Source organism: Colletes gigas, unplaced genomic scaffold (assembly GCF_013123115.1).
Source record: "Colletes gigas isolate AHSC1104 unplaced genomic scaffold, ASM1312311v1 Colletes_gigas_Sc00006, whole genome shotgun sequence".
Classification (NCBI taxonomy): Eukaryota; Metazoa; Arthropoda; class Insecta; order Hymenoptera; family Colletidae; genus Colletes; species Colletes gigas.
Genome location: NW_025106635.1, coordinates 5,888,189 through 5,910,184, shown reverse-complemented (window position 1 = coordinate 5,910,184; position 21,996 = coordinate 5,888,189). Strand labels below are relative to the sequence as shown.

The 21,996-nt window shown below is 39.4% G+C and overlaps 4 protein-coding genes across 5 annotated transcripts in view; 1 reads left to right on the top strand and 3 right to left on the bottom strand.

The window, feature by feature from the left end:
* Positions 1 to 4,440: 4,440 nt before the first annotated feature.
* LOC122395965 lies at positions 4,441 to 7,175 on the top strand. The gene is made up of 9 exons (XM_043393982.1): positions 4,441 to 4,581; positions 4,780 to 5,025; positions 5,111 to 5,268; positions 5,336 to 5,483; positions 5,565 to 5,991; positions 6,076 to 6,230; positions 6,310 to 6,549; positions 6,617 to 6,849; positions 6,965 to 7,175. Exons 1-9 carry the CDS (start codon positions 4,530 to 4,532, stop codon positions 7,145 to 7,147), a joined length of 1,842 nt encoding a protein of 613 aa, XP_043249917.1. The 5' UTR covers positions 4,441 to 4,529; the 3' UTR covers positions 7,148 to 7,175.
* A 354-nt stretch (positions 7,176 to 7,529) lies between these two features.
* LOC122395967 (protein FAM32A) lies at positions 7,530 to 8,372 on the bottom strand. The gene is made up of 3 exons (XM_043393984.1): positions 8,242 to 8,372; positions 7,848 to 7,980; positions 7,530 to 7,783 (listed from the first exon to the last, which is right to left on the bottom strand). The coding sequence occupies exons 1-3, from the start codon at positions 8,322 to 8,324 to the stop codon at positions 7,661 to 7,663; spliced, it is 339 nt and encodes a 112-aa protein (XP_043249919.1). The 5' UTR covers positions 8,325 to 8,372; the 3' UTR covers positions 7,530 to 7,660.
* LOC122395966 (ADP-ribosylation factor-like protein 8) lies at positions 8,242 to 10,704 on the bottom strand. Its single transcript, XM_043393983.1, has 3 exons — positions 10,254 to 10,704; positions 9,528 to 9,844; positions 8,242 to 9,454 (listed from the first exon to the last, which is right to left on the bottom strand). Exons 1-3 carry the CDS (start codon positions 10,374 to 10,376, stop codon positions 9,334 to 9,336), a joined length of 561 nt encoding a protein of 186 aa, XP_043249918.1. The 5' UTR covers positions 10,377 to 10,704; the 3' UTR covers positions 8,242 to 9,333.
* Positions 10,705 to 12,853: 2,149 nt separating this feature from the next.
* LOC122395914 (elongation of very long chain fatty acids protein AAEL008004-like) overlaps positions 12,854 to 21,996 on the bottom strand; it is a 28,470-nt gene continuing 19,327 nt past the window's right edge. Inside the window, exons 3-7 of one of the 2 annotated variants that reach the window (XM_043393831.1) lie at positions 20,530 to 20,720; positions 20,025 to 20,105; positions 17,399 to 17,455; positions 17,221 to 17,326; positions 12,854 to 16,681 (exon numbers count right to left, since the gene is read on the bottom strand). In XM_043393831.1, the coding sequence (XP_043249766.1) occupies positions 16,206 to 16,681; positions 17,221 to 17,326; positions 17,399 to 17,455; positions 20,025 to 20,105; positions 20,530 to 20,720 (911 nt within the window). In that variant the 3' untranslated portion in view covers positions 12,854 to 16,205. Of the gene's footprint in view, positions 16,682 to 17,220; positions 17,327 to 17,398; positions 17,456 to 18,233; positions 18,318 to 20,024; positions 20,106 to 20,529; positions 20,721 to 21,996 lie in introns of both variants that reach the window. The other variant, XM_043393830.1, reaches the window with a different exon arrangement.

The window sequence follows — 21,996 nt, the reverse complement described above, 5'->3', positions numbered from 1 at the left end:
CCAATGGGAACCACCCTGTCCGTGCTCCAACCGCGGAAGGAACCCCCTTTGCTTTCTGAAGCCAGCTCGTTCGACGTGTAATGGCGAATATCTCGCAGCTGATATACTTCAACGACTTTCATCAAACGTTAGTTGTCTTAAATTAATCTCGTAAAAAGATGAGGGTCAAGAGGGGAACGCGGACGAGGGGCTGGTCGTCGCGAGAGGATAAAGGTTTTACAGTTTCGCCAGATGGAGTCGTCCGTTAAATTGGAGGCAATTCTAATTTGTCTTCCAACTATTTTCAATTATCGTTATCTGACATTAAACAAAACATTGGCTTTCTGGCGCAAGCCTTGTTCTTATGGATGAATTATCAAAGCTTCATCAAGAGCCAAGGGACACACTGGTACTAGAGTATACGTTACCAGAAATACCGATCAAATTACTTTTAATCAATATGTGCCCTTAATCAAGGATAGTATCAAGCGAGTAAATAACAAGAAACGAAATTTGTGGATGCTGGAAACATAGTCTGTTTTATTTTACGAAGTAAATGAAGCGTCTGACCATCGAATGCAGAAGTTCTAAGACCTCGAAGTCATTCGCCGCCATTTAACTGCAAAGCTTGTTCCCCCCCAGAAGTTCAATCATTTTTGCTCGAATCTAAATTTTGTTATTTTGTGTTTCTGCATAAGGTTCATTACTATCGTTTATTTTCACGAGTCTATGCATTACTATTGTTAGTAAAAATCAAAACATTGCACTATTTCTACCGCGGTTTTATGCATAATTATTTCTACCGGAAGATATCTTTCCATACATTTGCATTTGGATGCAAATGATCGTAGAAATAGTTATTGTAATATGAACAATATTATTTTTAATATCGTGTTATCGAGGAAATAATGATTAAACTTGAAATAATTACAAATTGCTCGATCATTATAGCACATGGTAATGGGGTTTCGAGACCTCATAAAAATGGGTCGAAAAAATGCATCGGGTGAAAGATCTATTTGTATATCTCGTCTTCTCAGACAATACTCTAGAATCTTTGATGAATCAATGAGAATCAAAACTAACTTAGCGAAGAAGCTCTGTATTTATGATGATCTATGCAAAGCGGATCGCAGCCAATTTGCTAATATTATTTAGTTTTTAATTGATAATTGCATTACCCGGCTAAGAGTGATACGATTATTAATTAAACGCTAAATAACATTACCCAGGTCTCACCACGTGGAGGTTGCTGCGAATGGAGACCCGCCCTAACCGATTCCCAACCACCCTCCATTAATAAAACAATCGTTGCTCGAAGAAGCAATAAACGAAAGTGCAACCAACGAAGGAAACAATCAACGAAAGAGTTTTTCGAGAAAGAATTTTGTCTAAATTCTCATCAACAAAACAGAGAAATAGGCCAAAATATTGCCTGCCTGATATAATGATCAATATAGAGAACCAAATTCCTGCCTAACTATAAATCTAAATTCACTTACATCCTACCTATCTAATCATCTAACAAAATACATAGAAAATATATTCTTACTTACTGTTACGTTTTACCTAACTGTAAATCTAAATTATTAAAACATAAACTAAACAATCTGAAACAAAATACATGAAATACATTCTTCTTTCTTCTATCTTCTATTTATCCCACGATGATTTCCTGAAACACAAACAAAGCAATATCAAACAAAATTGTAGCAATTCTTAATTGTTACCTGTATAAACCTAAAACTTCCGTAGGAGTTTGCTCTGTAACAGAAACTTGCTTAATAGATTAGTAAGAGAAGAACACTGAAACTGTAAAACTACAAATGCTACAACTACAGGCAAGTGCAGTGAGAAAGTAAAAATAGTATATAATATACGAGGTTACTTTGACTCTAAAATGTATTCGTCGCGAAATATCTTCTTGCACATCGATCTAATGATATATTTTAGTAAGTAAAGAGAGACTTTGGGTATTTTCGATATCGAGGATACCCAAAGTCGTCGACTCAATTGCGAAAGTGAATTTAATTATCGAAGAATGTAAAGAACAATCGGAAGCTACTAATTTGACACTCGTTCTAAAGTTAATATAATTATAAGTATTATAATAGATATTAAAATCATGACTCTACTTTCGATCGATATTACGATATTTGTCATATTAAAAATTGCAGCGTGTAAAAATCATCGCACGCTTAAATAAAACGCGACGCGACGCGACACGTGCTCATAGCGTGCATTGAGTGTGGGTATCAGATTGATCCCCCCCGGCCTTGATTATCAGAAAAGCAAGTCGCGCCCCTGACCCACGTCGATCGGACCTCTCTACGTACAACCGCCGGGCCCTGGAGGACACAAGATCACAACAGGACCCGCTTAGTACTCGAGAACGGATATGGGTCAAGGACTCTCACCGGAGGTCATTCTCTTTTCCGTATAAAGAGGAGAATATATGCGCTCGGCGAGGCCCCACTTAAGCTGAACCAAGCTGCACCGGGGTTGAAGCGGTAAGAGCTATCACACCTAATACACAGGTGTCACATGTTTCATTCTATCAAACAGAGGTGATCGAGCAAAAAACTCTCCGGTCCTTTCGGTCGAGACATAATCTCGGAAAGCGAGAACCAGAGAACGAGCGGACGAGAGAAAGTGAACTACTCATATATGTATATGTACTCATTATATATTCATTTTAAAACGAGTGTCAAATTAAAAATGAATCTACTATGACATTTGTCATTTTAAAAATCGCGGTGTGCAAGAAGATTATAATTTTAAGTAAAAGGTACTAACTACACTTGCCGAAGAAAGCACGTATACAACCAGTCGTTTTACCCCCTTGCCTTACGATTTAATTTCCAACTGTGCGTGTCAAAAGGGTCACCAAGGTTTGGCCCGGTAGACTTATCGCTTCTCTGAGACGTCTTGTTCATGTTTAGCCCGGTAGACTCATCACGTCTCTGAAACATCATTATGCTAAGGGGTTAAAAAGGAGGTTTATAAACACTTAAAAATGATCTATCACCTAGCTAAAGGGAATTGAACAGAGTATATTAGCAAAATGTTACAAGAATTTAAGCTGAAACGTAAAAATAAAAATCTTATATTTATCAGTGTCATCGACACCATGTTATACATATCGAAAGAAACTTGGATCGAGACACCAAGTTATATCAACACCAAACGATCAAACGAAACGGAAGAATCAACAAAGTACCTCCGTAAAATATTACGAGAATTCATAATAACCAAATAAAATCGGATCGATAAATAAAGTTGAATTCGCATCAAACAAACAAATAAAAATAATAAAATATAAATAAGTGGAGTGGACTTACTACTTGTTGTCAGTACATAGGGTAGTTACCATTGCGCCAGCTGTAAAGTAAGAAAATATTCATATTATAGCAACGTCAGTTAGGCAAGCAAGGCAAAATCAGTTCATTGGAGCAAAATTGGTATCAAACGATAGAATAGAAGAGGGGAGAGAATTTTTAAACAGTTCTTACCGTAGTCATCACCGTCCGGCACTGGTCAGTAGTGGTCAGCAGTGGTCAGTAGTGGTCAGTAGTGGCAGGAGCGCTAGTCACAACTGGTCAGTAGTGGTCAGTAGTGGTCAGTATTGGTCAGCCATGGCCAGTCGTGGTCATCGTTGGCCAGTAGTGGTCAGCAGCGGCCAGCAGAGGTCAGCAGCGGTCCCCGGTTCTCTTCTGGCCACTTGTACACTCCCGAATTCGCGACGAGACTGAAGAATTCTTCGCAGTGACCCTGCTTATATGTCTAAGATAATGAAAGAGTAGGGAGACCAGTCAGAGCCAATGTTGAAGTTAACAGTTAAGACTGTCTCGTCTACGAAGAAACTATTTCGATTGGTCCCACCTCTTGCCCATTTCTGGATCTTCGCTGGGCCGCTGACCTTGATGTCAACCTCACTGTTGACCACCAGTGACCATAAGCTGGTCATTGTTGATCATCGACCCATTAAAATCATTACGAAGATCAAAGCCTTCTTACAAGGATCCCCTTACAATTTGATGCATGATCTTTTTAACATTTTGTTCCACTTTGGAAGAGTGTATCTCGTTAATTTCTGTCTTTCTGTACGTCAGTTCGAACAATTGCCATACGTGATTCTCATGGATGGCGGTCAGTTGAGAAAGTATTCACTGAATTAGCATTGATAGGCAAACAGCTGTAGTTTTGCGTAAATTCATGTGAGTTTACTATGAATGGGATTAAAATTCATTTCTGAATCTGTCGGTAACGTTGCGAGTGACACGAAAATGCTAATGGGGTCCCGGGACCCCAGAGAAACGGGCCGAAAAAATACATCGGGTGAAAGATCTACTCGTATACCTCGTCTGTGATTCTAGATCCCAAGAATACAAATACTTTGAAAGTATACATATGATTTCCAGATGGCAGCACATGCATGATTCATAAATGGGATGGGCGTTAGGAATGAGTTACTTGACACGCTGTGATCGATCTGAATTAAAGTGATTGTTTATTTTATTATCGAAAGAGTTGTTTTATTTAATGACAAGATGACGAAAAGTCGGCACGCGTTTCTATTTGTCCTATATTTTATGTGTCTAGGTAAGTCTCGATGGATTTTAAAATTATCCATAATTGTATACACGATTGTTATAAATTAAATTCTACTTCGTTGGAAAATAAGATCTTTGCTTCGTATAATCTCGTTTTAATCGAATGCAATTAACAGTTAACACGCGATTCGATAGTTTTTTGTGATTATATTTAAGAGGTTATTAAAAAATATATTTTGCCTTTTAGTTGCATCTTCCCATGAAGAATCTATTTGTCAAATTCCTACTGTAATAAGAGGATCATGGTTTTCATGGGAGAATGGAAGAAATACTTTGACCGAAATAAATGCTGAAACAATGACAAATCGTGGTGTCTGTGTGAATATGGTAGAAAGGTATTTGGTTAATTATACATTTGTGTTTAGAAATGACAAATGTTACCATTGTGTTAACTTAATTGTTCGTACGGTAAATGTGTTGGAAAAACTTGAAGGTAAGGAACACGGAATAACTTGGGAAAAATTAATAAGGAAGCTGTAAAAAGTATAGGATAATATCATGGTGTCTTATGTTTTCAGCAAGTTGCGTGAATTTGCCTAATGATGTTGAGCCAACTGTGGAAAATGTATGCAAAGGGTTACAGCCAGATCAACAGTTAATAACATTATTCTCTGAGAATCATGTTCCTGTAAATTGTAGATCATCCCTTGAGGGTGTTTGGCAGTTTGCTTATCAGGTTAGTATATAAATGTGCAATAGCAAAATGTTCGCAAAGAAAATTAACACTTTCATTCTCATTACAGAATAGGTTCAGATTTACAGGAGAATGTGATCATCCTGATGCCCAAATTCGATCCTGCCAAACAGCAGGAACACAGTTCTTGATAACTAATCAGAAATTCAACATAACGTATAAACAGTGTTCCGGTATGAAAAACACTTTTGATGGAGGTAAGATTTCCCATATTTGACCAAAATCTCCATGAATATTTTACATTTTTTCTCAACATATTTGTATCGCAAATATTTCAGTTGTGGAGTATAGCTGTTTGGGAGATTGGTTCGTGGATAAGAATCATTTCTTCGCGGTCGCGAATACGAAAGAATCTAGAAAAGACGAGAAGTATCGATGTTTCTTAAAAAATCGCGACGACGATCTTTTCATTGGGGTATCGATCACCGCCGAATGTAATACGTTAAAAACTGTCGAGAAAAGTCCCGAGCGTTTGCGAGTAACGCCTGTTAAAGCCGAGGTGGTGGAGCCGGGGTGTAGATTACCGGAAGATATGAGCGGACAATGGATAAATACCGCTAATATCGATGCAGATATTTTCATAAACGAAACTCATATAATCGAAACTTGGTATCCCGACGAGGGTCGTTACAGACGTACGATTTACGTTTGTCGCGAGTCGAGAGACAGTAGAGTCATGATGGCAAGATTGACCGTAGACGGATGGTATGTATACGACGCATAATAATATACTCGTGATAAATATCGTACTTGGTTATGTTCTCACAATCCAGTGAATCGTCTTTTCAGTCAAAAAGATTACGTTTGCTTCGATTTCGTGCGCCGACATCATAATATCATTAGATATCGACGCGGTATCGCGGTTATCAAAGACGATTTCCACACTGTTTGCTCTTGGGTGCAATTTCCTAACAAAGAAGCTTGGAAATACGACTTATTCTTGGGTGGGTGTAACGTTCTTCTTGCGAGCATGCGGCCATCTACAATCGATTGTTTTCATATCGATATCTTTTACACTTTTAGCAAACAACCCGGTGCCAGTACGTTGTCCAATAGCCGGGAAATACATGTTCACCCAAAAAGGGGACGTTCTATTCGAAACTAGAATTTTAGGCGGTGTTACGTTGTCCCCCCGTCCGAATATCCATTGCCAACAAAATATTTCCGATTTCTCCGTTTGCGACACCGATCAGAAGGAGATCGCGATCGACGAAACCTACTGCTTGTCGGTGGATTATTTAGGGAAACCCGTCGATATTTACAGTAAGTTCGAATTGTCACGAGTCAAAAGAAACTAATAAACTAAATTATTTTATTTTGACCGTGTTAGGTTTGCCGGATTATAAAATGAAATGTATCGGATTTTGGAAAGAAAATTTGAAGTCCTACTTGATAACATACGACGAGTTGGATCCGTATAGTAAATATCGTTGTTGGGTGTATCAGAGGGCCGATTTAAATAGAGTCCTCATATCGCAAGCTATTGGTCCATTCTGCGATCTTAAACAAGACGTTACAAGTAGTAATTATACCGAAGGCGCGGCAGTCGCATTAGAACTACAGGTAAATTGAAATTGATTTTATGTATCTCTTCTAAATATACAGAGTGTCTGACTTTAATTTATAGATTAATATCGGATAATAATCTAATCTTCTATAATCATAATTTTAAATGCAGGAATACGAAAGAGAACGTGACCAATGTCCAATGTATTTCGATGATGGGGCTAATCCCTGGTTAGTGACCGAAAATTACATAAAAATATTCAAATATGGCAATGGAGGAGTACAGGTTTCGAGTTCGTACGTATCCTTCGTTTCGATAATCAGCGTAGCTCACATAGTTTTAATTAACGCGTAGTACCTTTGATGTCCGTTTTATATTAGTGTTATCTAAAGGTACTAGCAAAAGTATTAGACCTTGATTTTTACCACTCTTGATATATTAATTCCGTCCATTTTGTGTACATACACTTTATTAGATCTGAACGTCGTCTACATATATCGAATTTTATAATGCATTTATGTAATATACATTATAAATTATGAACAAACTTTTTTTGATACTGTAACATATTATGATTTAAATTAATGTATGTTACAATGTAAAGTGCCTTGGCAAGTGTGCCTTTTCATATACTACAATTTAATACTAGCTTTAAGCATTATTTGTGCAAATCAAAGATATAATTGTAAGACTTCTAATTCCATCCTTTTTACAAAGGTCTGATATTTAAAGATATTTTTTTTACAAACATTGCAATGAAGTACAATCTTATATAAGATCGATTATTAATTTTAATTATTTATATTTAAGATATGTAATAAATGTGTACGAATAAAGTTTTATACAGTTAAAATGTATATAAAGAATTTATTTTGTCCAGCTGACTTTCGGTATGTCAAAGTGTTCCGTTAAGCTATCCAAATGCCTATTGAATTCTTCTACCCTTTGTTTATGTGTCATGGAGGCCTTTTGTTTTATTCTTTCATTTTGCTGCAAAATAACATGTACTCGAATGTAATTATCCCTTAAGTTTAAAGGTTAAATAAATATTTACCATCTTTTCCTGCATCTTTTGAAACGCTATTTCAGCTTTTGTTCGTTTGATATCTGTTGTCTTAGATTTTTCTTCCTCAACAATTTTTGACACTTCCACTAGTTTCTTCTTTTTGCCTTCTTTATGTTTTTTTCTAGATTCCAAGAGGTATGATAATAGTAGTATTGCTATTATTTATTAATAAGTAATACTTCTATTTTAAACAATATCCAGGACTACATGTAAGAACATTATTTCAGAAATTTAATGCAAATAAAATGGTATTTTATTGCAATTACAGTAAATTGGACTTTGATGAAACAGTTTTAATTTACTGTTCGAAACGTATATTTTACTCGAGACGTGTCAATTTCAACATAACCTAAATTAAGTATGAAATCTGTCGTTTACATACTTCTTGCTAACCCCTTGATCATTCTTTAGTTTCAAAAGGCCCTTTGCTGCGTGTGCATAAGGGTCTTCGTTGATTGGTGCCATTATAACTTTTGCAAATAAATATTTTTCTATAAAACACTATTTGTTCTCTACGCGTGAAACTACGTCCCTCGAACCACGCAGTGTGACAGCTCACACACAACTGCGTTACACAGACAAGAATTCTAACATATCGATTCTCGACACAACGTTCAATCGATTATATGGTGATGTCATACGCATCGCTGACGAATCAAAATGACTCATAGCAGTTTGAATGTTTGTTAATTTTATCCTAAACATTGTCATTTTAAAAACATATAATATTTTATTATTTCTGTCTCTTGATAATAGAAATTTCTTTAAAGGCGATCTCCCATTTGAAAAAAAAATGAATTACATATTTTTATTCCGTTATATATATATATATATATCTGTATACGTGTATATACATAACACAACTGTCATATTTTTAAGGATCATAATAAATCGGTATAATATTGTTAATAATTCTCCATTAATTATACAAGTTTACTTAGCATCATGTTCGTGTACATACAGCGATCAAATGTACTCTATGCCGTGATGTATTAATCTTAATTAAATAGTTCCGAGAATAAGTAATATATGATAATTGATATTATTATGCGCCTGTATTCATACTAGCTGAGACTGTCTCTATGTTGACCAGTAAATGCTATTTTCCTTTCATGGTTTTACGTTACAGAAACGGCACTGTTATTTAAACAGACTATCTAAAAACACAATATAAAAAAGTTACTTATTCCTAAGGTGCTTGCAAGGATGAACGTGTCTCATTATTGTTCACACGAGCATATTTGGCTTAAGCATAACATCCTTGGTTTCTTTTCATTCAATTTTCGACGAGTTATATATTGTTTGAACGAAGAACAGCTAAAGCTTAGATATAAAAAAAATTCTCTACAGTAATAAATCAATCCAATGTGAAATCATCGCTGAACACTCCCTCGTACGTTTGATCCCAATTCTGCTATCAATATTTTGGGCTTTTCGATAAGAATGTATAAGTATGTAAAATTTATTACACGTATTAGCGAACACCACTTCTAGAATGTGCTATAAGCCACTGCAACGTAATATCGATATTGTCTTTTTCTTTGCACGAAATGCTATAGCAACAAATCTCGCGATCTTGAATAGCAGCTAAGTTCCTAGAAAAATATATTATTTAGTATTGTTTTACCACCATACTCGTTTTCATTTTTCTCAATGTAATATACATACATTCTATCTATGAGTCCGTTTTCATCTAAAGCACGGTCTAAATCCCTTTTGTTGCCAAGAACCAACACTGGTATACCGGCCAGTTGAGGTTTATCCAATAAATTGTGCAACTCGTTGCGACTCGCTTCTATTTTATCAAAATCTGCTGCATCTACCATGTATACTATCGCGTTCACCCCTCTGCAATATCTTTCCCACATAGATCTGAACCTCGGTTGACCTCCAATATCCCACACCTTTATGGTAACGTTGCCTTTTGTTATTTTGCGCATGTTAAAACCAACAGTTGGAATCATGTCTTCGCTAAATTGTCCTGACTGGAAAAACGAACAATGTATGTCCCTACGATCGTCTTATACAACAAAACGTTTCAAAACAATACGAGCAGTATCCTAAGAAATTATATCAGTATCTGAACTCTCATCAAAACGTATTAACATCTGAATCTCGATGCAAAGAATAAAAGTAATACCCATCAAAGACTCTTTCCTCTAACAAAATCATCGTAAAAACGCGTATTTATGGAATTTTTTAGCAAGGGCGGATACAAGAACAATTTACATCTACGATAGGCCAAGTTACTTCGAACGGGTTATAGAATATAACCAAGACGGTGCATGTTACATTGTTTCGCAAAGGTGAATTTTATATGTTTAACATCGAACGACCATAAATCTTTAAGACCGGGAATAACAGAGTCGCGACAACGGTTAGAAACTTTCGTACCGCTATGACATTTACGAAGGTAGTTTTTCCACTGTACTGCAAGCCGACGAGAGTAAGTTCCATTTCCTCTTTCCAAAAGAGGGACTTAAACCAGTCCAAAATCCGATTGATGAGGGCCAACATGTTTTATACGGTCGGAGGAAATCCAGCTCCACCGGTAGAAATTATAAATTGTTCACTTATAGTGCGCTGTTCACTGCCTTTGACATATAGTCATTTGCGTTCGAGTACGACGTCAGATTGTCAGATCCAGAGGTATGCACCGCGCTAGTCAGTAACTGACAACGACTAACCGCGCGGCACTCGAGTGTTTGTGATGCGTCACAAGATGCTGTGCCCAATTTTATCTCTCAAAAAACCGATATCTTGCGTATCAGACGAGTTTATCGTCGTGGTAGTCTACGGTGTCCAAGCGTTCTTAACAGTTCGGGCATTGACGTGCAACAAAAGACGTTGCAGCGATTCTCAATTCGAACGTTCCTCGCATTTTGGTACAGTTCCGCGGATTAATAATTCAGCGGCCAAGTAAACGTTGGCGACCTCTGTTCGGTTATCCACCAGTCTATTATCGCGTGTATATGCACAGCTGCTGTCATAGCTTTACATTGTCTATAGAAAATGCATCCGTGCTGCATATAAAGTTTAAAATTACGCGGCGCTCGTAAAATTGGATGATTAATTCTCTGAAATAGTAGATTTCCTACAGATGCACGCGAACGATTGGCACGATCGAGTGTAAACGTTTTATAATATTTATGTTAATTTATTTGACCGATGAGTATGTAAGCGAAGAAAATAATTATGTGTCATCGCATTGAGAGACGATAATGACCGTTATTATAGACGAACCGTCGCGGCAGTTGATTCTCGACAGTTTCAGGTTGCTACGAAACTATACATTGTAGGTAGACAGTGGTTTTCAACCTCGAATTGTAACGAACGAAGTTTCGTAATTTCGTTCCTTTTAATGTCGTTGCTACAACATCTAACGACTTTTAACATCTTTCATGCAAAAACGAACCGATGGTTTACGTTTCTATTCGACACGTTTGATGTTGATTTGTTTAGGTGTTAAGCCAAATGAAATATTACGACGTATCGATTGAGAACTATTGTTTCTGTATTTATAGAAGCCATCAACACCGCGCGTATAGCAACATGCAAATGCACCTGGAACGAAATCGATTTATTTCTCTTGTTATCCGTTAAAAAACATTCTAAAATTATTTAACGATAGGCACGAATTCGTGGCACGGTAAATCTCAGTCAGTTTATTTTATCATTTTGTAAAACCGTACCGTGCGAATAACTACATGACAATTGCTAAAATCTGGTATCTTATCGGCGTACGGGATAACGAGGCACAATGCAATTAAGTCCGTGTTGCATACACGAGATAATTAGCTTTAAATTGTTTTAATCCTGCGAAATAAAAGAATAACCAGAGACTCTGGATATACAAAACGTCATTCATCCCTGTCCATATTTAATTCCATACTTAATCTTCGTTCAATTCATTTGGATCCGTCTAGCAATTTGCATTCCAGGCGTCCTGTTTATTACATCCCATCGTTGGGCATATAATTTGATCGCCTGGTCGTGTCTTGATTCGAGAATAATAACGCCGATAAATATTAAGTTCGTGTCCGGGCAGCTTTTTTCTTTTACCAATTTAAAAATAGGAAAAAATAAATTTAGCATTCGGAGAAGGTTATGTTAACGTAAGAAGTATTCAAAGTTGGTTTTTAATATTCAAAGCTGGCGGCATGCCATTGGAGATTGAGCCAAAACGAAGACCCGGAATTTAATGTAACCGTTGTTTGCTCGACAAAGACTGGAAATGTTTTATTCGAGTAACAGATGACCAATAAGACCAACGTGTAGCTTTTAGTCGTAACGTTTATTCGAAATTAAATTTTTATCTGGTTATTTATTCGTTAATAAAAATTTCTTATCCGGATAGGAATTTTGCCTATCGTCGATCGATTTACTTACAGCGTAGAAAAGTTCTTTCTCGCTGTGTCTGATATTTAGAAAATGATAGTTGTTTACAAAATTACAATGTAACTTGAGTAACAACAAAAAGTGAAACAAGACGTTTAAGACTTTCACGGGCCAGGATTTTACAGTCGACGCTGTTTGAGGTTTCTTATAATGGAAGCCACAAACGCGACGGTTTATTGTACGATAAGATGCTCGTCGAGTTGCAACAATAGCCATATTACAACGTTGTACTTCCCTCCAAGATTCACTTTAAAATTATCGTTCGAACAGTCGTATCTACGATACTCGTATAATTTATTATTAATAGCATTATAGGGTAGATTCATCGATGGTTTAAGTATATGTTCGTTTAAGATTGTCATTATGGATCATCACGCTCGGGATTTAATCCAGACGCATATCAGTATCTTGGAAAATGTTCGATACTCGATTTAATATTTAGTATTTTTTTGGCAGGTTGTGAGGAGAGGGGAGATACGTTATTAATTCGTGGTGTCTTATATTGGCATCAGTTTCGCTTATTCGAAAGTGTTTTATGTACATAGCCGCGATTACAAAACAATCATTAATTTCTGTGTAAATTTCCGTTTGCTCCATTAACAACTCTTTATTCGTAATAATATCTAGATGCGGATTCGTACTTAAATGTTCATTATGCGCGCGATACTTATGGTATCTGGCTCTACTTTTGTTTCTTTCTCATTTCCTTTCATTCGTTTAAGGTTTTCCGTTCGTGTGTTCGGCACGAAACGTGGCACAATGATTGCTACCTTCGTTTCACATTATTATTATTACTTTTTTTTTTTTTTTACCTTATGACAGTACAAAACTAACCTACCTATGTACAAGGTGTACGAAACGTGCAAAGCGAACGAAACACCAAGTGGACGTTTTGTGCACATCGATCGTATTCGTCGTAATTCGATCATTTATGGTCTGTCCGCATGGTACAATGTTCAAAGGGATCAGCGATCTACGCGATCGGTTACCAACCGCTACGATTGCACTGGTACCTGCTAGATGCACAAACGATTGATGTTGATTAAGAAATTTCTATTAAAAAAAAGAACAAACGTGAGCAAATATCCATAACAACGTTACAAACCGCGATCACGCGAAATTTGATGATTCAGACGGTCGAAAGTAATTTTGATTTATGCAGTACACGAATGATTTACATCACAGATCTCATGGATCGCGAGCGGTCGCATAAAAAAAATAGAAATAGGTAACTATCCGAGGGAGAGGAGTGAGGAAGTATTAACGGTGCAGAGTCTCACAAAGTTTGCTAAAAAAAAAGAAAAAAAAAAAAAAAAAAGAAATACAAACGCTCGCTCTTCTAAACTCTAACAACAATTTCAACAACCATGATTCTGAACGCTCTGTTAACGATTTAGCTCTGGGCAAAAGATTTTGAATACAGGACAGCGTGGTAAAACAGAAAAAAAACGAGAAGTCGGGGGGAATTCGGGTGTCTGTAACGGTGCGTTCTGAATCGAAACCTTAATGTCTAGATCACAAGTGACACGCGATCAAATATGTTTCGGTAATCACAGCTCTGATATCGGTGACCGTGTTGCAGACCGAAACGGGACGTTTTGTGCGTTCGTTTACGACGAGACATCGACGACGGATCGTTCCTGGCGCGCCATTTGTTAAGTTTCGTTGTGAATTTGAACGATCCTCGCACGCGCGATGGTTAGAACACATCCTAGATATTAAGGCACATCCGTTTACTTTCGCAAGGCACGTTGGAGGAACATTTGGTCGTCGAAAACGTACGTTTCCTTTGCTTTGCTCGGCTTCGCGATGCGCGTAAACATTGTCGGCAAAAAAGCCAATCAGCGAGAAGTCCTAAATACGGGGTGGACCGTCGGAAGTGTGGATTAAAATCGTATCGTTTCATAGGACGAACGAGATGCACGGAAAGTTATCGATACTTTTTCGATGAAACCGTCATGTTCCTTTCCCGTTTAGGCCGCCGTTGGTCACCGGTGACTGACGCTTCGACACACGACGCTCTCTTAACAAATAACCATAAATAAACTAATGCTCGTGAAGTTCTACGTGACGACAATGTCATGGGAAATACTCTAAAATTAATAAGTACACCATTCAAGTATTTAATATTCTTAGTTTTTACATAATAATTTAAACAAGTACTTGGGATAATCCAGAACGCCTCGGCGGCGGGAGAAGCATGCAAAATTCGCTCGTCGTTCGTGATAAAGATTCATCGTAAAAAAAAGAAAAACAAACAAATTCAATTTTGGTAATAATATCGGCACCTTCGCTGACGAAGTCGTTGTCTTACGAAAAGAATACCGGATTCCACGAAAAAAGATATCGATGACCCAATTCATCCTACAAAACCATTAAAAGCAGACAATCATGCGTTTAAGTTCCTACTGGACCACCCTGTATGTACCTACAATCAACTATACATTAAATCGTTAGATCGTTCTTATTACCGATTAGTAGAAAATTGCAAACTTTGTACAATCCTTCGATTTCTCGTTCAATATACATATATATTCGTATATATATATCATTTTAAATTCGAACTGAGTGGCTTTCGAGTCGAGCATACCGAAAAGACGATGTATTTTTATGTACAATGCTGAACATATCGTACACCGTGCGCACGACCGCGCAGATCGAGCGCCTGTCTCTCTAAATGCGAATTTATTGGCCAACGATTCGGTAACTATCCACGGTTCAAATATGCAAACGTTCGTAATCGTATGCATGCATGCAAAAAGAAGCAGCAGCGTACGACTCGTTTAATTCCCATCCCGTTGTTTGTCCTGTTTAAATGCTTACGAACGGAGATACGCGTGAATTTCGTTAAATTTTCGTGGCTGCGCGCGCGAACGTTCAGAGACTTTCTGCGCATGCACGCGGTTTACGTAACGCTCCGGGGCTCCCGTCTCGAGACTGTTCTCCCCGTTGGATTTGAATTAAGGTCACCGGCTCTCGAGCAACCGGCGATAAAAGGCAAACGAATATTTCTAACGGTTCCCGACGCCGAAAAAAAAACAAAAACGAGATCTTCCCCCGAATTGTATAATCGAATAACGGTCGATGGCATTGTTACGCAATCCCGATCCAAGACTCACCGTTAACTCTCTTATATAATTCCCTGTTTTTATATAATCTATGAACCGTCGTTGCCGGCGCGCGCGTGCACAACCCGATGACAGCAAAAATATTTTGCGGGCTGGCATCCCGCGCCTTTAAAAATTATGTAAACCGTAAATATTGCTCCGATGTCTGTTCTAATGAAACGGAGTGTGTCCGGAAGAGGGGAGGGGGAGAGAAGCGAACCAGCCAATTTCACGCGGTTTGCGAGATAGCGAGAGTCCCCCGTCTGGCCACGGAAACCGCGGCAGTTTCACCACGGTCAATAAAAAACCATTACTCCTCCCCGTCTTACCTTGCTTCTGTACCGTAATGCGACGAAAATCACCGTCTCTCCGGCAATGTAACTACGATTGCCGCGAACATATGAATCCGAATTGCTCGTTGTGTAATTCGTCGTGATTTTATTTACGCGAATGTTTCCCTTGCTCTCGACGACGGTCGTGGGCGGGGTGTACGAACAGCGTACCCGGGAAGGGCGGTCACGGTGTACCTGGACCGGCGATCCGTGACATCGAGTCGCGACACATCCGGGGTCGGCACCGTCTCGGGCACGTTCCTCCCGTCCTACGCTCACCCTTTGCTACTCCTCTTTCTATTCCTCTATTCCTCTACGAATACGCGGAACAATTTTGTACTATTTTACTGTACACACGCTTTCTCGATGTTTCGATGCCCCGCTGAGATCGCGAATGATCGTCGGACCGGAAGCGCGAACAGAGCGAAACCCGGATGCGACTTGGAGGATCGATGATACAAGGGGGATGAGATGAATCGATGACGATCTAACGACGTGGCGCGATCGTGTCATTCGGTCGTCGTGTATGATTTTCGAAGGTTCAGCTCCGACGCCGCTAGGCTGTCCCCTTTCACGTAATAATCGGCGGCGTCCCTTCGTCCCGACGACGAGTTACCAACCGCCCCGTTCGACACCCCGTTCGCGTGCTGACTGCTCGACTGATGGCCCTTCGCCACCCCGTTCGCCATCGGTCGTTTCTTCTGCAGATAGCTCTGCTGGTAGAACTCGTTGAACAGGAAGAAGAACATGGTCGCGTGCAGACCGATCCACCAGACGAACGCCTTCGGGTAGTTGCAGTCGATGAACAGCAGCTGGAACGCGTGTATCATCACGGCGACGAACTGGATCATCTGGAAAACGGTCAGGTACTTCTTCCACCAGAGGTACGGTTGCAGCCTGGGGCCCATCGCCGCCAGCAGGTAGTACGTGTACATCACGATGTGAACGAACGTGTTCAGGAGCCCGAAGAACGTGCTGTGGCCGCCTGGAAATCAAAAGATCCACCGGTTAACGGGGGAAACCACTGTGACCGATTCAACAAAATCGAAATTTGTTATCTCTTTTTAATGCTCGGGGTTTTAAGAATTACCTCCTAAAAGATTAAAGTAAAATTCACCCTTTCTCAGGGTGGGTACATCGAAAACGAAAGAAAGAAAAGCTTTGTTGGGTCTTACGTGACCTTGGAAACCCGGAACACCTATGCAGCTATTTAGTTTTATTTTTATCTCAATTTTTTTAAAAAAATGTAAGTTTCTGTGCCAATGGAACGAATAAAAAATATCGGTCGAAGGAAAAAAAGAAATACGCCTGGAAAATCTCACGATGATTGATTTACGGGATTTGCAAGCTTCGATTTAATATTGGCAAACTCGTGGTAGAATTCCATGAACGTTCTACCACTTGGGCGATGCAACAATGTTAATTGAAATCAATTATCGGTTGATAAACGGCGTCACTCGACCGAACGCAATGAACAATTGAATTGCTGTTTAATCCTACGATTTAATCATCGATTCTACGTACCAGGTGTGAATTTTACGCCGAACCACACTGACATTGGCATGCAACCATGGTGAATGACGTGCAACGTCGACACGTGATTGTTCTTCTTCCTCAGTACGAAGAAGATCTACAAAGACGGCGAACAACAAGAGATCTTAGACAATTGGTCGATGATCTTTACTAGATTACGATTACTTACCGTGTCCATGAATTCCGTGAATTTGGAGAAGTAATACCACCAACAAACGTGCGCCATCTGCGTTTTGCAAAATAACGGTTAAACTTTTGTATGTTCGAGATCGTGTGGAACGTAACAAGAGAGGCAAATCGTCGGAGATCGAGATCGAGATCGAGTCTAATCATCGCCACTGATAGAGTGAGATTATGCACTGATTATAAACAAAAGAAACTGGAATAGCAATCGAATGCTCCAAAGATTTGCTCTCGATAGGTTCGCGGGAACGATAGTCTGTAATCTGTTCGGATGTATATCGTTCTGTGAATCTACGGTGATAGCTAACGAGTGATGAACTGTATGTAAATAGAATTGTCGTCGTGTGAGTGTATTTATTTTCAAGTTTTTTTTTGTTCTTTCGCACATAATTTGTTAAGTGGTGTTAATTGCATTAAGCGGCTGGTTTGAAGTGTGTTAGCTTACCCGATTAACTACTGTCTTCTTCAAATACTACTTGGAAACTGAGTGGCGAGGAACGGTAAAGTTGTCGAGTAAAGATCATGTTAATAGAAGAAAAAAACAGAAAAGGAAAGACGCGAAAGAATTAAAAAGGAATTATTTCTCGTCTGAATTCGTAAAACAATTTTCGTTTCAGAGTGTCGCAAGAGACAACACTTCGAATGCACAATTTACTTTTACCAAAGCAATTCCTTCGTGAGAAATATTAGTTGCACAGACTCGACTCGAGGTTATACTTTTCAGGCGAATTTCCAGCTTAATCGTGTACTCGACAGAATGTTTGGAAAGTGTGTTTTGGGTTTAGTGTAACGTTTGAGTGTTAATTGGGAATATCACCCACCCTTAGTACTTGGGGTCGATCGCTGTAGTCTACGGGTTGACACTTTAGAGAATAGTCGCCAGTCAGCCATCCGGACATTCCTATCTGCAACCACAACCGCCCAGAGGCCATTCTCCGATCAGTGAAAAAAAAAAAAAATAAATGGAAGAGGCACGGGGAACAAGGTACACGCGAAACGGCGTACACGCCGCGGTGATAAAGCTTATCTACGGCCGCAGTAATGATCGTTGGTGGCACACCGTTAATTAAGGTCGATTTCTTACCTATGCACAGGCTGTTTCCTTGAAATCAAACATTTACTTCGAAACGCTTACGGATCCGTCGATGAAAAAAGAGTAACGATTAATTTTCCTTCGGAGAATATTCGCCACGCCTGTTTACACATCGATGGACTGGAGGCTACGCTGCTGGAAAGAGGTCGGAATCGAAGGAAACAAAATATATAATATATTCCCGTGACAAATGTAAAAATCTTTTTATTCCTTTATCTATCATGGACTATTCAGGCTATTCAGTTTCACATTTATCCCAGGAATACTGTATATTGTTTCCACCTTCTTTCTACCAACTCGAGCTCGGTCTATCGATGTATACGGCTGGAACCAGACGAGGGTCGAAATGGCGTACCTTTCTATGGGGATATACACCATTTTAACACACGTCCGTGCATGGAGTAAATGGATCTTAGTCCAGCTAGAAACGTTCATGCAAGCAAACACAGTTAGGAACAGTACACACGCACACAAAACAGACGAGAGACAGATATTCGAGGCTGCGCGTGGTAATTCTAGAAAATGAGTCGTAATCGTCCTCTTAAAAGATCCCATCGATGCATTTGCAAAGAATGACTTAAACGTTTGACAATTATTGCAACATATTCCTGGTAACGATCGCTATCTTCTCATATTATAAGCCGGGGGAAAAAACGACGGTATTGAGAGTTTCCTATTATCATTGAAAGCGAAGATTCGTCGAGAGATGCCACCGCAATTACACGTGCATCGAGGCGTCCTTTGAAATGGATATTAGTCATGGGAAGATGCATTCGATAAAGTAAATTTTTCCCGACTTCGTTTGAACAAAGTTTCGTGCCACGACCCAGTTTCTAAAATTATCCCCGTAAGGCCACATATGAACTGCAAGCTCTAAGGTAAGTAAAGACACAGAAAAGCGGCTGCGAAGACACGCGACAAACAGTAAAGAAGCGTCAAGCGTTTTTAGTACGATTTACTTCTCCTTGATCGGTCGTTACCATCTACGAAAGCAACAAACAATCCGCATCATAGCTTTCTTAAACTTCCACCGCGCGAGGCTCTTGAAAACATAGGACTTTTTAACGTCAGCATATGCATATACGTCGCCACACACGAATAAATAATTTCTAACAAATTTAAAAGGAGGCTCCTAAAATAAAACGCGTCTTTTCTTTTCGAGTTATTACACCCCCCGTATGGTCACTACGATTCTCGTAATTTTTTAATAAATTAATCCACGTGTCGTTTATCAGCAAAGTAACAAGAATTTCTCTCGGTATTTTCGTATTTTCATCATCGACTTCAGAACTGGTTATACACGCTTTAAACAGGGAAAATGATCGTTTCAAGCTTGATTAGTGTCTCGAGCAATCACACATAACACAATTTATTGTTACACAGGTACGCGCGTACGTATATACATATTTACAAGTACAGTTGGACAATTCGAATTGGCATTTGTTGAGTTCCGTCCCGTTCGAATGGCGGTTGATCATCGTCTATCTGCGAAAGAGACTACGGACAACGCAAGACTTACCCTCAACGCGATTGGATTGTTGCTATAGTCCACCGGTTGGCAACGGAAACTATAGTGGCCCCACCATCCGCCCATCAGGCTCTGTTGTTGTTGTTTGCAAAATTAACGTTTAATCCAGCACTCCTCGCTTTGCATCCGAATGCTTATATCGTACTTTTGGGGGGAGAAACTACCCCTAGCTTTATTTACCAGCGTGTACGAGGCAAATGAACGTTTCTTACAAGCGTGCATCGGAGGCTTCGTTTTGATCCACCGTGAAATCTAATTGTCGCGAGACGATTTGAAAAAATGGCAAAGCCGGTAACGAGAGTTACGCAAATACTGATTAGGATCGCGTCATCGCCTCGATGCACGTTCGCGAAACATTTTTCTATTTACACAGAAAATTTGTTTTCCACGGACGCAGCAATTCATGCGACGAACACAAATTTTGTTTGCAAGGACCAACACGACATTCGATACAAAGACGTGCAACTTGGGGCACGAGCACGACGGAGCACGTTACCTCGTAGAACAGCCACGCCGAGAACATCATTTGGAACATGTTGTAGAATACCAAGGTGTTCTTCAGTTGAAAGGGTTTCCTGTTCTCCATGAGCTTCGGGCCGAGGACCTTCACGGCGTACACGTAGCACAGGCAGATGAACAAGGTGGGAAACGGCGAGCTCATCATAAACCAATTCGTTGTTCTCTGATCTGAAACGAGAAACGAGCAAACGCATTTTGATATTTTCTTTTTAGAATTCGTACGTATTAAAAACGATCGAACATCGATACACGAGGAGTTCTTTCAAAATAGCGTGGAAGAAAGGCGTTTCCGGCGCGATGGAAAAACGATTGCGAAAGAAATTTATGGATCGAGTTGGGTACCACGGGTAAAAGTGTAAGAACCTCGACCTTGGGGTTTCTCCGCGCGATGTCCTTTCCTCACCCTTCGCGTCCTTCGCGAGTTCAATCAACCATCGCGTCACCGTGTTAAAACCAGTCGAAGAGTCCGTTTCATTAACTCTCCTCGTCGTTTACGCGCTCGGAACGACCTTGGTGCACTTTCATCCTGCTCTTCAGGGTCCTCTCGAAACGCACAGAAACGTTTCGAGGGGACGAGGATCCCCGGGGGCCTCTTTGTTTGTTCGGGGAAAATTCTAAATTTGGAAGCGAGCATTCCAGAAACGCGATTCCATATGGTCGTGTTTATGGCGGCGGGTTCTTCCCCGGGCACGTGAAATGAATTATTCATTTTCGCCGAAATGCAGCGAGATTCTTCGTAATTCTACCCCTCCGGTTTCGTGGCTCGTTCATTCGTTGAAATCTCCGACTCCGTGGCTCACGAGCGTCCATAGCGATTCCCATTAACCCCACAAAAGACGTACAGTGATTTTTTTAAATCTTCGTAGCGTTGAAACTATTTCCTCGAACTGTTAAGTCGCGAATAAATCGAGCTTGAATACTCGTTATCCTTCCCATATAGTTTGGGAGTATTGTCCGTCCGCGAAAACAAGGCTAACGAGTGTTTACATCCTCCGCCAACATCGAGGACGACCGCAAAGATCGACAATGGGTGGCCTTCCGCCAATAAACTCACCAAAGGCACCGCAAATTGCCAGAAAATATGTTCTAAAACTAAATAATAAATATGCATTTTACCACCGGTGACTTTCACGAAACCTTTCCTCCGTTTATAAAAAGATGCTGCCAAGTCTGCGTTGAAATTACGTAATCTCTTATCTGAAATATTGTTTACGGGAGAAAAGGGAATAAAAAGATTTGGGATCCACGCTTTCGAGCGAAATCCAGACACAGATACCGTGGTCGTTGAAAGTTGACATTACGAAAGAAATCGATGGGTTAATCTAGTCGATTCATTACCATCGAAAGTTGTTGGACATTAAATTTGGAAAATGTTTTGTCCCTCAAAGAATTTCGATTTTTTCAATTTTAAAAAATTTTAAATAAAAATTCTTGTAAAATAAAA

Bases quoted from the DNA above. Each gene is read 5' to 3' on its own strand.
- LOC122395965 (XM_043393982.1), top strand. From the start codon at position 4,530: ATGACGAAAAGTCGGCACGCGTTTCTATTTGTCCTATATTTTATGTGT. The intron at 5,026-5,110 runs GTAAGGAACACG...TTATGTTTTCAG, and splicing joins TGTGTTGGAAAAACTTGAAG to CAAGTTGCGTGAATTTGCCT. The intron at 5,992-6,075 runs GTATGTATACGA...TCGTCTTTTCAG, and splicing joins AGATTGACCGTAGACGGATG to TCAAAAAGATTACGTTTGCT.
- LOC122395967 (XM_043393984.1), bottom strand. From the start codon at position 8,324: ATGGCACCAATCAACGAAGACCCTTATGCACACGCAGCAAAGGGCCTT. The intron at 7,981-8,241 runs GTATGTAAACGA...CTTGGAATCTAG, and splicing joins GATCAAGGGGTTAGCAAGAA to AAAAAAACATAAAGAAGGCA. The intron at 7,784-7,847 runs GTAAATATTTAT...GTTATTTTGCAG, and splicing joins AAAAGATGCAGGAAAAGATG to CAAAATGAAAGAATAAAACA.
- LOC122395966 (XM_043393983.1), bottom strand. From the start codon at position 10,376: ATGTTGGCCCTCATCAATCGGATTTTGGACTGGTTTAAGTCCCTCTTT. The intron at 9,845-10,253 runs GTACGAAAGTTT...TCGTTTTTCCAG, and splicing joins CCTTCGTAAATGTCATAGCG to TCAGGACAATTTAGCGAAGA. The intron at 9,455-9,527 runs GTATGTATATTA...ATATTTTTCTAG, and splicing joins AACGGACTCATAGATAGAAT to GAACTTAGCTGCTATTCAAG.